This window comes from Vigna unguiculata, chromosome 10 (genome assembly GCF_004118075.2).
Source record: "Vigna unguiculata cultivar IT97K-499-35 chromosome 10, ASM411807v1, whole genome shotgun sequence".
NCBI classification, from domain to species: Eukaryota; Viridiplantae; Streptophyta; class Magnoliopsida; order Fabales; family Fabaceae; genus Vigna; species Vigna unguiculata.
The window spans coordinates 36,204,634-36,223,199 of NC_040288.1; the positions used below are offsets into that span (position 1 = coordinate 36,204,634).

The following is an 18,566-nucleotide window of genomic DNA, read 5'->3' on the forward strand; positions in this document are numbered from 1 at the left end:
TTTTAAAATAATAATTAATTTTAAAAATAATAATTAAAGGTAAAACAAAAGTATTGAAATGTAGATACAAAAGAGGATATCTCTTTATATATTGTTATAAATAATAAGTGTGTTTTTTATTAAAAATATGTTGAATAGTTTGCACCAATAAAGAAAATGTCCACATTTTCATTATTTACAACAATGGCTAAAGAATTATTTTCGTCACCCACCATTGTACCGTTCTTATTGTTCAACATGTTTTCAATAAAAAAAATAAAAGTCAATTGTCATTTTATATTAAGTGTAATATCATTTTTATATCAATCACAAAATCTTATATATCTCGCATGTGAAAATGAAAAAACAAAATGACATAATAATATAACAACCACATTATTCGGTTAACATATAAATTAAATATCATAAACTCAATTAGAGAATATAAAACAATTTAGTACTTAAATTAGATCAATAAAGCTTAATAAAAACTCAATTAAAGAAATTCAAATTTATTAGGAACTTAAAACTTAATTAATCTATTTAAAAAAAAATAGAACTTCGAAAGGAATTATAGTGTCATATAAAAATGTGTTTGGATGTCAATTTATCTATGTCTCTTTTTTTTTTCATTTTCTCCTCATGCCTCCTTCCTTTCTCTTTGCAAGTATACTTTTTAAGTGATGACCTACACGTCTACACTTCAGCTAGTAATAAAAACTTGGATATTTCACTTCTTTTGATAAAGAATATTGCACATTAGATTGAAATCAAAAGTTCAAAATACTTGGGATGCTTTTTGGATTTTAATCTTTGGCTCTTAAATGCTATTTGGTAGGAATAATGATATTTTGACCTATTTTTTTTAATTCACTTTTAATTTACCATTCCAATTATTCTTATGTCATCACATTACACCATTAAAAAAATAAAAAAATTAGAATAGATAAGTGAAGAATGATTGAAATAGTAAATTAAAAGTGGGTCAAAATATAATTATCCATTTTCTAGCAACACAATTCAATAAAATAGTGCTAATTGTTTAATTCAATTTAAGACATTTTTATATTCATTTTAAAACTAAAAGAAAAACATTCATATACGGTTACGGAAATACTTTTTATATCAATTAATTAGTTGTACTCGTGTTGGTTTTATTATCAATATAAAGTCAGATAACATAAAATATGAATTTCATATATTAATTTCAAGTAATTAACATAATAAGTTTTACTTACTATTTTTCATTCTTGATATAAGTAAAAATGCACGTTATAAATTTTTGTATAATCTTATTTTACATTTCGTTAAACATCTTTCTCATATTATTCATAACTTCAAACTTATCATCATATATACCAACTTTTTATGGTATCATATACAAATCACTTTGTGGTTGGATTTGAAGATTGATTCGGAATAGTGAATTTGAAAGGAAAAAGAAGTAAAGTTAGGATTGTTTGGATTAAGAGAAAGATTATGTGATATGAGTATATTTAAGATGAAAATTTATAAAAGTTTTTGTATGATGTATGGATATGAAAGATTAAAAAAAATGTTTTAATGAATAATATTAGTTGATTACAACTTTACCCCTGAGAATAAATGTAACTAGTGAGAATTATGTTAAGATGAAAATGAGGTTGTTATTTAAAGAAGTTAAAGTTGAAAAAAGTAAATTAATATTCTAAAGTATTTGTACGATTAAATTTCAAATACATTATTATTAATAATATTACTATTATTATTATAATTTTTAATCATATAAAAAGTATTACGAGGTAGGAAGAGGAGAATGGATTCCTAAATAGGTGAGAATCAATTCTCCTCCATTTGAACCATATCACCACCATCACAAACCTAAGCTGCAAAATCACACACTAAGCACCACCACCATAGGACCAAGGACAAAGTCACCACCATCACTCTCAAGGAAAGGCGAACACGACACCATGATGACCTTCGTGGACCACCAAAAGTAGCATCAATGTAGACACAGGAACACACTTTCATACTGCTGAATCGATTATGGGATGCAGTGTGAAGGACCAAAATCGATTTTCTTGTTTTTGATGAGAGAGGGTTGTGTATTTTTGAATGTTTCACATGAGAGAATTGATTTTCTTGTTCCATAATCAATTCCCACACTTAATCTTCATCACTTCTCTCTTTCTAAATCTATCTCCAAACCAAACTGAACCACAGAACCCAAGCCTCCATCACTAACCTCCATAAAGAAGTAATTTTGGGGGTGGTGACGTGACTTTCCCTTTGGTTCTCCTCACTTCAACGAGTGCTCTCTTATGAGGCTTACCCGAAATCAATGCTCTTAAATCGCTGCAAATTCGTCAAACCAAAAAAGACAAACACTCGATTTTTCATATGTGTGAACAATACTAACCCGGATCCAAACAACACATAAGACTTGTAGTGGAATGTGTCACGGTTATTTCAATGTTCAAAACTAATGGTGCCAATGTTTGCATTTCTTTATAGTTTGTCAAAAGAAAAACATCATGTTGGTTAGAGATGAAATGAAATGAAGGATAAAGAAAAAAAAAATGAGGGAAAAGGAAATATAATAATAGGAAATTGTTATTAAAGTCAAAGTTGGACTCAAGAGAGTCCACATTAAGGGAATCGTTAAGAAATGTTATTGAAGTAGTGATGGTAGAGAAAGATGGGAAGAATGAGTGTTGTCTATGATAAAGGCCAAGAAGAAAATGAAGTGAGTTTATAAAAGAGGATACAAAAGTGAGTGAGTGTGAAATGAATATATATTTTTTTTGTTAAGACATAAATGTTTATTCAAGATTATTAGAAAGTCAAAGTTTGAAGGTTGACCTAAAAAATCACAAATGACTTTGATAGTTATAACTAGTACTAAGTTTTGATCAATCTAATGATTTTAGTAAGTATAAATCATATAATGTTTCTCAAGCTTGCACGGCCAAAAGTAGACATTGTTTAATAAGTCACCAGAGACATAAAAGCTCAAAGACAAAATAGATGCATATGCTTAAAATGTTAGACAAATAGAAGTATAAATTATTCTTAAAAAGTGATAGACACAGAAGATATCAGACACATAGAAGCTCAAAGAAAGAACAAACATATATGTTTAAAGCTCTAAACAAGGAGAACAATAGACAAGTTATGAAGATGCGACAAATGTTAAACACCTATGTCAAGACTAAATGATTGTGCAATCAATGAATGCCCTCCTAAGCATATATCCTCAGACGCGTGAAAGAACATATAATGAGAACCAAAGTTTAATGTTTTTCAAAGTAGATCGTAACATTCACAAAACTTACTCTTGAACATTATTTCTGGATAAAGACAAATATATTTTATAAAACACTAATGCAAAAGAAAATGTTTTGCAATCATGAAGTTTCAAATTCTCACATAAAGTAAAGAATAACTCATGACACTTATTATTGGAGTAGGAAAACCTCTCTATCTATCTATCTATCCTTCTATCTCTCTCTCTCTCTCTCTTTCTCTCTCTCTCTATATATATATATACTATATTACATTGGTGCAACTTTTATCAAATGATATGTCTTCTCTTATAATAATAAAACATGGAATTGCCGACAAACAAAATATGTCAATAATAGCAAAATTTCATTGACAAAATTAAATTTGCAACGAAAAAACAATAGCAAAAAATTTGTCAATAAAATGTTTGTCAGTCAATTTTATCGACAACTAGGAGAAATCTATTAGTATTCATTGATAACATATGTCCATCAATAATTATCGAAGACCATATATTTGGTTCTTCTTCTCGACAATTTGGTTCTTCTTCTTTTTCTTTCTTCTCACTTATCTCCAATGGATTTAACAAAACATATTTCATTGGATGTGGTGGACAATTTGATGCACATTTTACCAACGGACCGCTAGAAAATTCAATTATCAACAAATTTGACTAATGATTATCACAAAATGGTCAAAGTCCAAAATAAATGACAAAAATTTTGGCATCTATTTTACAAAACAACTTTACAGACGAATCAATTAATAATGAAATTTACCAATGATTATTACCACAAAATGGTCAAAACTCAAAACAAATGACAAAAACTTTGACATTCATTTAACCAATAAAATTTATTAACAAATTTAACCATGTTAAGAAACAAATGACAAAACTTTTACGAATATTACAATAATGATACAAACTACTAAAAGGTTATTTAATAAGTATATAGCTAATGAAATTAAACCAATAAAATACGAAAAAAATAGTTAAAATAATTTAGCAATCATAATATCTTATAGTAGAGCACACACTTTGCTCCTCAAAAGAGAACAATTGTGACATGTAGAGAAATTAGTGCCTTATCCATTGGGTCCATTATCAACTACCATTCTCTCAACTCCAACTTTCAACTATAAAGATTAATTGTTTTTCTATCATTTCAAACTTTACTTATTGGGTTAATAATTTGGTCCAACCTTTTGCTAACCTATGTCTAAGTTAGGTGGGCATGTATCCAATAGAAATTAAGAGTTAAACCAAACTCCTACACATAACCAAACTATGTTCCCACTCAATTATCAATTAATATTCTTCAATATATATCCATTACGAAATAGTTTAAAATTTAGTACCAAAAGTTACTCTTTTTATTCCATTATATGCCGAAAATTTATCCAACCAAAAACAGACACCTGTTATTACAAAACATAACATAAATCAATTCTCGGAGAAAACAGATACAATATTTATCTTGGTATGATGTAATCGCACCGGACAATTTCATTTCTTCAGTTTCCGACAAAATAATGTTATAATACGTTGTTTTATGCCACTGACCAGAAACAAAGTGGAACAATTTTATTGGACGTTATACAAAAATGGATGAGGTGACGCGGTTTCTAGAACCGATTTACGAGAAATAAAAGAGTGGTTCTTTTAAGAGCATGTCTTTTCTTGTGCTTGTTTGAGGATGCTTTTTTTTTTTTTTTTTATCTTTAATTTATAGTGCATGTGAGGATATTGATTGCTATTTAGAACTTTTTCATTTATTAATTATTTTCACTTTTATCTTGTGATATCACTTAGATTGAATTACATTACACTTTGTATTTTAGTTGACGGAGATATTTTGATTTTGGTTCATGTTTTTTAGTCTCTTAGTTTCTTTTTTAAATTTTATTATTGTTTTTGCGTCGTAGGTATTGGTGAAAACTTTATTGCATATTATATCATCTTATATCTTGAAAACGAGAAAAGACTAAAATAATACATTTATAGTAATTCAAAATAAAAAGTAACATGCTTATGTGAGTATGATACAAATAATATATTCACAGCACAATCTCTTTATTTTTATACAATAGATGACAAATGAATCTTGTTCGTTTAAATATCTTTTGGATATTTTACAAGTCCATATTAATATAATTATATTTTTAGCAAGCTGAATAAATTAATTAGTAATATTAATCTGTTAATATATATATATATATATATATATATATATATATATATATATAAGTCTAAAAAGTTATAAATATATGTCATTGGAAGTATAATAATCCTATATTGTTTTCACTCACAAATCAACCAACTTCTGAGATTGCTCGATAAATCTTGGAAGAATAAATATAATTAAAATTCATTCTAATTTGAAAAAAAAAATGTATTGATTAAGTATGATTATGAGTATAGATAATTCTTAATTTTTTAAATCGGACATGCTTAATATATGTACATATTCACTGTTTTTCCTTGTAAATCAATATGTTTTGCTCTTTTTTTTTTTTTATAATTGCTTGACATTTATGCAGATTGTTATTTGACGTTCTTATTTCATATTTTAATTTATCTGTTGATGTTTAATATTATAAAAAAGAAACTATGTATTTGTTTTACATTAAATACTCAATAATATCATTATTTTTGTTTTTGTAATTTTTATTTTAAATAAAAACTTATTTAGTTAATATTTGGAATAATAATTGAGTGGTTGAACATACTCGATTCTTGATAAAGTTTTAAAGTGGAGGTGGAATGGGGGTGATCAAAGTCACTTATCATCCCTACCAACAATCAATATTTGATACTTATAACTAATAATTCAATTAGATTCATGAACAAGAATTTAATAAAAAAACGACTTCAATTGACTATTGTAACTTTTGGATAATGATAAGCATCATTAAATTTGAGTGATATGAAAAAAATGTGTTAATACTTAAAATGATTGATTTAGTCATTTTTAAACAAGTGATTAGGACGCTAAACAAATACATTTAAGGTATCCAACAATAATAATTAATCTTCAAAAAAATTAAGTACAAAAATGTTTGAATATGGGATAGAATTTTTGTTTTTGTTTTGAGCTAAATTGCCCTAAATAGAGAAGTAATGGTTAGTTGTTGGAGGGGTATTGTTGATATTAATCAAATTTATCTATTAATTTCGTTGGATAAATATCCGTCTCGTACCCATATCTATATTCATGCGGGTATTCATTATGCGAATACCCATATATTTTTTAAAAATTCACAAATATTCACTGGTATACGCTTGTATTTACAAAAGATAAATTTAATATTTAAGAACATATTTTAATCATAAATTCAAATAAAAATACAATGCATAACATTCATAAATTTTAAACAAATTGCAAATAACCCATTTAAATGATGTTGAATGACAATTTATTAAGAAATGAAGATTTTTTAAAATCAATTTATAAAAAATAACCCATTCAAAATCGAGTCCAGATTCTCTATTGATTTTTTGGGCACTGTCTTCTGCTGAACATTAAAAATACATTGTAGTGGTACTTTAAATATCTTTTTAATATATTTTAAAACATCAAAATTAGTGATATTCAATGTATCATAGAGGCACACTAGAGGAGTAACACAGAAAAACTCAGCACAGAATTCAAATCCTTCAAAATCAATGTGTTAATATTTTAATCATGTTTTCTAATTTTATTTTTAAGTTAAATTAGAGTTTAGTGGATACGAGTATCCACGGATACGGATACTATGATACTCGTACCCGTTAATATGCGAGTATAAAAAAATACTCATACCTGTTATCCTTAGATATCCATTTACAATATTCATTCTCTACCCGTTACGAGTTTTTATTGCGAATACCCGCAAGATACAAATTTTTTAATATTCCTACTCCCGTTCTTATAAATATGATATTTTTATTTGTAGTCTTTATAAAATATTATAGATTAGCTTTAGTATTTTTAAATATTTTATCTTTATTTTTAATATGTAGAAACTTTTATCCTTATAACTATATTACTTTTCTATTCTGGTTTCTGACTATATTTGATTTTAATCTTTAAAAATCTGTTACTTTTGGTTTTAGTCCTAATAATATTATTTTCACACGTAACACTTCTAATAATAACGTTAGTATTTACTGATTTCATAATTTTAATAATGTGACCAGCAATAACTTTACCCTTAAATGTAAGGTAAAATGGCAAAAATAATAACACAATCAAAAACGATAATTTTGACAGGATCAAAGTCAAAAATTATGAGATACCATCATTTTACTCTATCAAATAATACATTGATATTTTTTTCTTAGCTTGCACTTGTAGTATCTACTAAATTTTCCCCTGTTAATTTCACACAACCCTAGACGTTACAGCTGCCATAAACAGAAGAGAAAAAAAGCAATTGGCTCACTAATGTCTTTTGGCAAAACGCTCTTTTAGTAGAATAATTTTTTCTGGAACAGGACCAAACTAGACTGAAAAGATGCTCTGAAATCGAAACAGGAAATTTAACGAAGAAAACAAAGTCTGTGTGATGATGTCCTTATTGTAGCAATCAAAGACATTCTATGTATTCAATTAGAATATGTATAATGAATTTGTTCCATGCAAGTGCTTGCTGTACTTTTGAAGGATACATGGTTGACAACTGTTAATTGAAAAATCAATAATTTCTTTTTTCTGTTCATTTTATAAGTATGAGATCTCTACGTATAAAAGATACAAGATATATATTTAACATAATTTTGACTTCAAATGTAAATACTAGTATTTGACCTAATCTAAGAAAAATCAAATATAACGTTTTTCAATAAATTGGTCCCCATCGAACATTATCGCTTGCATGAGCCAAACTTCAGCATTGGGAAGCGTGAGAGAATATTAACAATGGCAGAAGCTTGCTTTTGAAATTGTTCGAGGGATTTGATTATTGTATTCGTTGGTATAATAAAAAGAAATTTAGTGCAATCTATCATGGAAATTGAACCCTAATTTGTGAGTGGTAATTCAGGTTATTGGCCACCGGTACCATGCACACTCAAATTCTACACTCTAGTTTTCTAATAGTTTTAACTTTGATTAATATGTAATTTAATTTTACAAAATTAATTTGATATTTATACTTATTTTATATATTATAAATTTGTCTTATTTTTTAGTTAATACAAAATTTTTAATACATTTTTTATATTAAAACATTTATATCTCAAATATATGATTAGACATTAATAAATAGTAGTGACACGATCAATATAGTAGTACAAAAATATTGTTAGGATCAATTTCAAGTTATTTTGATATTCTCTTAAGAAAGAAGTAAGCTTTAAACTCAACTTAAACTTATAAAAATGGTTTTTTTATATCAACACCAAAAATATGTATACAAGTAACACTTGGGATATTTTAACTCATATAGACAAATAATAATTTTAAAACAAAAAATAGTTACTTACTATAATAACCAATTTAAATTCACTAATTTAGATACCAATTTACAAAATTAAAAATTATTGATTACTAAAATAGTCATTATTATAAATAAAAAATTATAATTGGTCACTAAATTTGTCACTAATTAATTATAGACCAATTTAGAAACTAAGTCATTTTAGTAGTCAAAACCATGATTCCTAATTTTAAAGACTAATTTAGTGAACAATTATAACTTTTTATTCATAATAATAACTATTTTAGTAATCAATAATTTTTTATTTTATAGATTAATATATAAATTAGTTACTATAATTACTAATCATTATTGGCCCCTAAAATTAGTTATTATTTATAAATTTTCTTCAATTGATTGTTCTAACAATTTTTTACTTACTCATTTCATCACATTGTGATAATTTTTTATAGTTCAGTCTTAACCAATCTATTGAACTTCTATTTAATTACATACACTTATATACTATAAATTTATTTATAGATTACTTTGGTAGTTTAAGTAAAATAATGAAAAGGAAAGCACTACATGGTGACAAACTCATGCATGTGAGTATATAAGAAAATCCAACTACTTAGACTCTATCAACTCCTCCATCAACCTTTTGGGATTAACATCAAAAGTTATCATCATTGGCAAATAGGGTTTAATTTGTGGTGATAAAATACCAAAGCTACTTTTTACCTTAGACCCTTTAGAAAAAAAGAAAAAAAAAAAAGAGTGAGAAGACCAATAATTTATGAACAAATTTAGATAGGGACCCCATTGCATTAATAAGTGTCTAGCTAGTAAGAACTCAAATCCTTATCTTAACTGCAACGGATTGTTGGACCACCTCCTATTTTGTGCTTTAATGCATAAAGTTGCAATCGATATTTATAAGGCATGCAACAATATGGTCACATCAAATGTAACAACTTCAAAGGTGTTTGTTTTTCATTGGATGTTTTTTTCAAAATTCATAGTCAATAATAAGGTAGATCTCATGATGCTGCACATCAAAATTAACTCTTCCTTTCAACTCTTTTTAGCACAAACTCACCTATCACGGGTAATTCTTCTTCAGATTCCCCTACCATGTTCTTTTCTCTTATGCCATTTGAAAAAAAAAAAAATAGATACCCTAGAATAACCTAATTAGTACATGAGTTTGTTGTTTTATCTTGTTATAACATTTGCCCTAGAAATGTAATAACCTAAATGCTTTAAAGGGTATATTAGTAGTTTAGTTAAAGTTTAATTAGTCAAATGATAATCACTTTCGTTCAAATGTGTCAGTTTGGTACCTATTTCTAAAAACGTGTCAATCGAGTTTCAACTTTTGAAAAAGTATTTCAATTAAGTCTCTTCCAAAAAAAAATTATTAATGCCGTTAACTTTATTCATGACTTTTATCACTAAATTTTAATATAAATATCAATACTTAATTTTATAAGTCATTTAAATATCAATATCGTTAATGACATTAATAGTTTTTGTCTGAAAAAAACCTACTTGAGTCATTTTTTTTCAAAAGTTGGGACTCCGTTGACATCTTAAAAACGGGTATTAAATTGATACATCTAAACGAAAGTGGGTACCATCCAACTTAAATATTTAGTTAACTAGGTTTGGGTTTGATATTTATCCAAAGTAGGTACCTATATAAAAATTTTTGTGTGACTTTTAGTAGAAAGATGAGTCAAATGAAAAAGGTTAGTAGTAACACACTATTTTGACAGAAGATAATACTGACTTTGGATATTGGATCGATGTTTTTTTATTAATTTGGATTGCTTTAGGTTAAAAAGAAAAAATATATATATAAATCAGATCAATCTATTAAAAACAAAAAACAAGTCATTCGTATTAATTAGATTTATATATCTGAACAAAATTTAATTTATTATTTCCTTATCTTGTGCTAACTTCTTATTTTGAAGGCTTAAAGTCTCATTCTTTTTCGTCAATTGCATAAACATGTGATCACTGGTTTGATGACATTGTTGTTCTATTTTTCTTAGAACTCATCATTACCCATCTCATTCTTCCACCATTTGTGTTTCTCATCGAATATTCTTTTGGGGACCATAAAGAAACATCGAAACTTGATTCAAATCTCACGCAATATATTTCACTAATGTTATTTATTTTAGTTCTTCAATTAAAATTTTTTACTTTATTATCAAGTAAAAGTGAGTACAAAAAGAAAATTAGTGATGAAATAGTAAATTATAAATTAGTAATTATCTCACATTGATTTACCTAGAACACTCACATCCATTTCTTATGCATCATGCTGCACCACAACCTCTTCTTCTACAACGATCATAAAGAAACAAAAATACACCTCAAATTCCTCCAATTGAAAAAGTCTAATGAGAACCAAAATAAAAAGGAGAAAAACCAAATTTGTCACCATCACCAACTTGTTTCTTTCTCACCTCTTGCAGCCATGATTGAAGACCATTTGTTTTATGTTATGTTTCAGTACTTATTCTTTTCTAGAATTTGGTGTAGTCCTTCATCTTGATCATTAATTAATAAATATATTTCTATATTTATAAGTATTTATTTATTTTTAATTAAGTTAGTCTATGTGAATTAATTTCTTTTTACTTTTTTATTGACAAAGCTTGATTTGTGTTGTGCCAATTGATTGATTGGATTTTTTAGTCGTATAAGCATTTAGGAAAGAACAAGAACGTAACAATTTTAAAGTTTATTGAATTTATTATTTTAATTGTTATTCATTTGTTATCAGACTACTCATTAATATAATGGTCTAAACGTTTGAAATGTATATATCTCAACGTAAATAATAAATTAGAAATCTTACATTAATTACAAATACGATCAATTTAAAGTATATAACTAAATACATACCTTATTTTAAAAATTTGTTTTGTAGAGTTAAATAAATCTTAAATCTAATTCTTAACGTTATATACTAAAAGCAATATATTAATTAAATTAAAGTGTTATCTTCAAAGATACGTTGAGTTGCGTTGGATTTGCTTCAGAATCGAAATCCATAACACAACTTAATCTACTAATTCAAACTTTATCCAATTTTTCTTCTTCTTAATTTATTACAACAAAACCATTAATTAACAATTAGTAATTTTTTTATAGTAACATTTTTTTCTTTAAACCTATTTGATACCAATATTTGTATTTAGTACTTTTGTAATGGGTGGTAATTAAAATAATTTATTTAAGTAAAAAATTTCAAATTCAATAAATTTGAATTACCTTATTCAAATAAAGTATTATTAAGTATTTTAAAATAAAATACAAAAACCAGATTTGAAATTATAAAAACTCTATCTGAAACTCTTTCTTTCGTAATTGAATATCTCCCACCCACTGTATCAAATTTCTTTATGTCATTTATTCACGTTGTAAATATATATATATATATATATATATATATATATATATATATATATATATATATATATATTTCTACTTACAATTCGTTTGGAAACATTTATTTAGCACAAGTATTGGTTTAAACTTTTAAAATACTTTATGTTTATATATAAAACCAGCCTCGTAGAATTAAAAAAAAAATCATGTAAAAATGTTATATAGGTTATCAATTTTTTCAAGAAATTTTTTTGTAGTTTGAATTTTAATACAATTGTATGATAATTTTTTTATATATATATATATAAATTTGAACATTTACAACATTTGATAAAACTATGTAAATTCTTAGAAAACATTTAAAATTGAAATAGTAAACGAAATAAAAAATGACAAAAAATAAAATTGTTACAAAATATTTCAATTTTGTAATAGTTGATTGATTACTTAATGCCATATACTAGTCCTCTATGTGTATTGATATTTTATCATATTTACTTTGGGATTTGAACTATAAAATAAAAATATGGTATCACTATCTAATAATAATATTGAAGTTAAGTACTTTTCTATTTCTTTAATTGAAAATTCATCAAAATGACATAGTTCATCTAGAAAATTATCAAATATTGTACATGTCTACATTGCTTTCAACAAATAAAGAAAAGTTTGACAACTAGTTGAAAAAAAAAATCTAAAAAGGTCTAGAGGACTTAGGGTGAGATTTTTTTATGGACTTGTGGTTTATGTATCTAATAAAAACTTAAGTTTGTCAAAATCCTTCATAATTACACTTTTAAATATCAATAAACATTCTTTTATAAATTGTAATAAATTAAAAATTTATTATCATCTCACTTTTTCTACTTCCATAAAATCTTAATTAAATACTACAATAAATTAATTATATAATTGAAAATTCTTAATTAAATACCATATATATATATATATATATATATATATATATATATATATTAAATCTCGATCGAAGACATTCTTATGTTTTTTTGACAATGAGTTCACACTTACGATTCATACTTGTTCTCTTTAAAGTTCAACTCTGATGCCATATTGGAATGGAAAAAGGAAATTATGATTTTAAACACTAAATAATAACGTGTTTGCTTTCCAAAGTGTATATTAATTGTCTATGTATAATTAAAACCTAAGGGAAAAAAATAAAAAAGACATTTATTTTCTATAATTATGGTAATTGGATAGACCTGAAGAAGCTTCATTATACTCTGGATAACTGATTTTTTATACAATTTGTGAAATTGACTCCTTCGTATAACAATTCTTTATCTGGTAAATGAAAAGCAGATATAACATGGAAGATTCAATCCTACCGTTCTTTTTTTTAAATCACAAGGGTAAGAGGACACAAAAGACACAACTTTGTTACAGGTAAGCCCAAGTATTTTAGTGGGCCTTCAATAGACCCAAGTAGTTCCATGGTGTTGCAAAATAAAACAAATGATTTTTGTTTTCTGCATCCCCACAATTACTAATTGCATACTCATATGGTTATTATAATGACTGAAAAATCCATCAAATCATATGGGCATTTCTATTTGCACCCATATATTTATATTACCCCACATTTTTAAAAGTTTTTGTTTTTACGAAAACTTTTTTTTAATGTTTCTGGAAAATAAAAGATTAATCCTGATGAATAAAAAAACATAATTGGAAATAAATAATATTCATATAGATTTTTCAACATAGAAATTAGTTACCAACAAAAGAAATAGATATTTTTGTACCAATATTATAGTTATTGAAAGAAAGATGTCCTCGTAGAAAAATAACTTTGAAAAAAAATAATTTTGAAAACCTTTTTATTAACATACTAGCGATAGAAAATGTAAAAGAAAACCAATTAGAAACATGTCATACAAAATTTTAAAATAGCATGATATAAGTAAAAATGTCATGCTCTTGTAGTCACTAGATCAAAGTTAGTTAGTATCCCTACGCAACGGTTTTAATGGTGTTGTTTTTTCTCCAAACGTGGTCCCGAATGTGACCATGTTATAGGCTTTGACATTGACACACACAAAAGCAACGAAGAGTGTTTTTTTGTCTATACCATGTAGCAGTTGCTTGCTTTAACAGGTATACTAATTCAGCTACGAAATCTTTGTAACATCTTCAAGTACGTTTCTCGTGGAAAAAATGAAACAAGAAACAACTCTAATACGTTTTTCTTGTAAAATCATATCAATCTATGAAACTATAATCTCAAGAACCAACCTTAGAAAACATCAAAGCTTATAGTGATGATGATGATGATGATGTATGTTTTACAGAGACAATTGCAGTGAAGTTATTTATTACAAGCCATGTTTTATTCTGCAGTTTCTGTAACATCCTCTGCAACAATGGACATCACAACAGAGAAAAAAGTGTTTCTCCACTCACTCTTCTCCAACAAAGGCTTATGCAACCATTCACCGATCACGAGGTCTCACTCTAGCAATCTTCTATGTTGTTCCTCCAACAACTTCAGAGCAGCATCAATGCAACCAAAGCATAAAGACATGAACTCCATAGTAGTTTTTCCACTTCAACTTTCCGTGTCCATTCTTCCAAATCAACTTCGCTCCTTCTTCTTTGGCCCAGAAAAGAAGAGGGAAATGAAGATGGGGCAGAAGGGTATCAATTTTAAGGAAAACACAGTGGAAAGCACCGAAGAAGAGACGATACATAGATCCAACTGGGTACAAAAATTAAGGGGAATTAAGACTTATTGGAGAGGCAAAGGGCCTAAAGAGAACATGGATTTAGATACAGTATCTGAACATGATAATGAGTGTGATTGTGATGCAGAGGATACTGTTTGTGTGGCAGGTGATGAAGAAGGAAATGGAAAAGAGGAAGATGGAGAAGAAGTGACATTTTATCGTGACTCATTCTCAAAATTTCTGGTCCCGGTTCCTTGGTCTGATACCAAACTATTCTCGAAGCTGGTTTTCCTGTGCCACATGGCTTATGTCATACCACAAATCAAGGTATGCAGAGAATTGTTGAGTACTTAATCAACTCATTGTCGATATATGTAGATTTTAAGGTGTGTTTTTCTATTTGATTTCTAGTTTCAAAAACTGGTTTTAGCTTTCAAAGTGCAGCTATATAAGTTGCCTAAGTAGTTGAAGGATTGAATAAGATAAAAACTAATGATAAACATGAGAAAACACTCCCAGATGTCACTGATTTCTGAGTATGTTGAAAGAATAATAGATTTTGAAACTGATTTCTGAGTACTGTGGTATTGTTTTGTATAACAGTTTTTGAATTCAAAATGTTAGAAAGGGAAGCAGAAGAACCTTGATAATGGGATTTTGGATTTTTATTCCTCTCCTTTTCTGTATAATCTAAAAAGTGATACACAAAAGTAACCCCTATGAGTTAATGTCTAGGCTAAGGACTTGGGGAGATACTATGGTCTTCAATTCGTTACATCATCTTTGAAAAAGAAAAAGAAAAGGAAAGGAGATGTGACAGAGATTAAAGCAAAACTTGATCAGGATTCTATTTGTGTGCCTATGGATAATGCCTCAGTAGCCTCTGAAAATGGCTCAGAGAAGGGTGATGATTGTGAGCAACAGAAGCATCAAATGAAGCTTATTGCATATGATATTACTGCTTCAGCTGCCTCTTATGTCCAATCACGTGCCAAGGACCTTTTGTCTCTTGCTTCTAAGCCAAAGCAGCATAGTGGTGATGAAGACTTCAATGGAAGAAAAGACTCACCTCATGAGGAAGCTGATGAAACTCCACAGGTGGACAAGTTCAAGTGTGGAGTTAATGTTGCAGCATTAACAATGACTGTGGTGGCTGCAGCAGGATCAGCAATGAATCTTCAGATGCTTCGTTCTTCATCTTGTGAATGGTTTGTTTGTGATGATCCTAAGACACACACTCGATGCTTTGCCATTCAGGTAAAACTACTTCACACAATCTCACAAACCAACCATCTTAAAACTTAGCTCATAGAAGAAAAAATTGTGAATAGCTTTATATTACAATCTAAAAACCTGTAACATGAAGTGTCATCTAACTGCATAATGTGACATTCACTTTTAGCTGATTACTGCTGAGAACTAGCACATATAAAAGTTTTGCCATACAATTTGGTTTATGGTTGCAGGGATCATATTCTGTGGCATCTTGGCAAGCAAACCTCTCATTTGAGCCTACCACATTTGAGGTAAGATTCATTCTGAAGTTAAGGAGTGATCTTTCTTCACTAAATGCATACTCAAGCTTCAAATGATGATAACTTGGTGATTTAGCAAGAAAATTACCAAAAGTCCTTCATGTGTATTCTTTTATAGGACACAGATGTTCTTGTTCACAGTGGAATATATGAAGCTGCCAAGGGAATATATGAACAATTCATGCCAGAAATAATGGAGCATTTGCAGAGACATGGAGAAAGTGCAAAGCTTCAATTCACTGGACATTCCCTAGGGGGCAGTCTCTCAGTTTTGGTGTATTTGATGCTACTGACCAGAAAAGTTGTGAGTCCCTCAACTCTTGAACCAGTAGTGACTTTTGGTTCTCCATTTGTGTTATGTGGAGGCCAAAAATTACTGAATGAACTTGGCCTGGATGATAGCTTCGTTCACTGTGTAATGATGCACAGAGACATTGTTCCTAGGATCTTCTCATGCAGTTTCCCTAACCATGTTATAACTGTTCTTAAGCGCTTAAAAGGCTCATTTGTATCACATCCTTGTCTCATAGAAAAGGTAAACATCATTGTTGTGTAAGTTCTTCCATAACTCATGACAAACTTGCATGTTCACTGAAAGTGCAAAAAAAGTTACCTTGTCAATCAATCATATGCTACTCACTGTAAAACTTAACAAACTTATAATATATGATAATTTTATCAATATTGCTTATTTTGTTTTGCAGAAACTATTGTACTCACCATTGGGTAAAATGTTCATTCTGCAACCAGATGAGAAAACATCTCCTTCACATCCCTTACTGCCATCAGGAAGTGGTTTCTATGTTGTTGACAGTAGCAGATGTGGATACTCTCCAATTGTTCTAAGAACATTCCTCAATCAACCACACCCCATTGAAACACTTAGCAATCCAAAAGCTTATGGCTCAGATGGCACAGTTTTAAGAGACCATGATTGTAACAACTATCTTATAGCAGTGAATGGAGTTTTAGCACAAAATTCAAAGATTGTTGTCAGGACAAGAAGATCAAGGCAACAACGAAAAATATTCAAGAGAAAGATGAGAAAATAATCTTGGGATAAATTTCTTTTCATATAGAAAATATTAAAATTCTTTTTACTCGTATAGAAAGAATGGTATAGGAATTGTAGCCCCATCTGCACCTAGAAAATGATAGAAAGTTAATTTACAAATGCTTTGGGTGAATTGTGCAAACTAAATAACTTGTAATATTCATTTTAGGCTTAAATATACGTACATTTGGTTCTTATTTTCATTGTTTTTAGTCAATTTGGTTATCATTTTTGTTTTGTGTTCAACCGGGTTCTATTTTCGTCAAATTTGGGTCAATTTGGTCATTTTTAGTAACAGTGTTTAAATAATTAATGTTTTTGAACAGTACATGCCAAGTGTCAGTTCCTGATTTTTTTAATTTTGTTTAGTTTTTTTTAATTTCTTTTTAATTTAAAAAAAAATTGTCCATGTGTCAAGTCATAATTGTGCCACATGTCAACGTCAGTGCCACGTGTCAGTTGTGGTTGTGTTTTTTTGTTCAATTTAGTCTTTATATTCGTTATTTTTGTTAAATTTAGTCTCAATTTTGGTTAAAATGAATCAATTTTGCCCCTTTTAAATTCACACCAAATTTAATATCTTTTATAAAAATTATACTAATATTTTTTCTAAAGTTGACATTTTTATTAATTATTTTTTAAATTCAATTATAAATTATTAAATTTAATTATAAATTGAATAAAATTCTTATATTTAATAAGAAAAGTAAACTAATATTTATAACAATTAGAAATATTCTATTTAACAATTGAGTCTAAGGGTTATATTCAATTGAGTCTAAGAGTTCTATTTAAGGTAGCTTCCCACTTATTTCTTATTTGTTTATTATATCCACTTATTTGCCTATCTGGTTTGGCTTGTTTTTATTTTTTTCTTCAAGGCAGTCACTTAGGGAGATTAATAAGGGTTGATTTTTGTAACTTATAATCAAGTTTAGGGTATATTAGAAGTATATCGATTTGGATGATAAATAAAAGATTGATTAGTAAATTTTAAAATTTGGTACGAAGTTCCCACCTATTTCTTACACTTATTTTCCTATGTTGTTTGATCTATTTTTTTCTTCAAGCCAGCCACCTAGAGCAATAAGGGTTGATTTTTTTAAGCTATCACAATATTTTGGGTATATAAGAAGTATACCCTTTTGAATGATAAGAAAAAAATTTGATTAGTAAATTTTAGGCTTAATTACTCGGATCATACCCACTTTGGTTCGAAAATTTCAAAATGGT

At 27.7% G+C, this 18,566-nt stretch overlaps 1 protein-coding gene across 1 annotated transcript; it reads left to right on the top strand.

Moving 5' to 3' along the window:
- The first annotated feature begins 14,188 nt into the window (after window positions 1–14,188).
- On the top strand, window positions 14,189–17,530 carry LOC114166332 (phospholipase A1 PLIP1, chloroplastic-like). The gene is made up of 5 exons (XM_028051044.1): window positions 14,189–15,071; window positions 15,480–16,001; window positions 16,211–16,270; window positions 16,398–16,814; window positions 16,984–17,530. The coding sequence occupies exons 1-5, from the start codon at window positions 14,403–14,405 to the stop codon at window positions 17,329–17,331; spliced, it is 2,016 nt and encodes a 671-aa protein (XP_027906845.1). The 5' UTR covers window positions 14,189–14,402; the 3' UTR covers window positions 17,332–17,530.
- The last annotated feature ends 1,036 nt before the right edge of the window (window positions 17,531–18,566 follow it).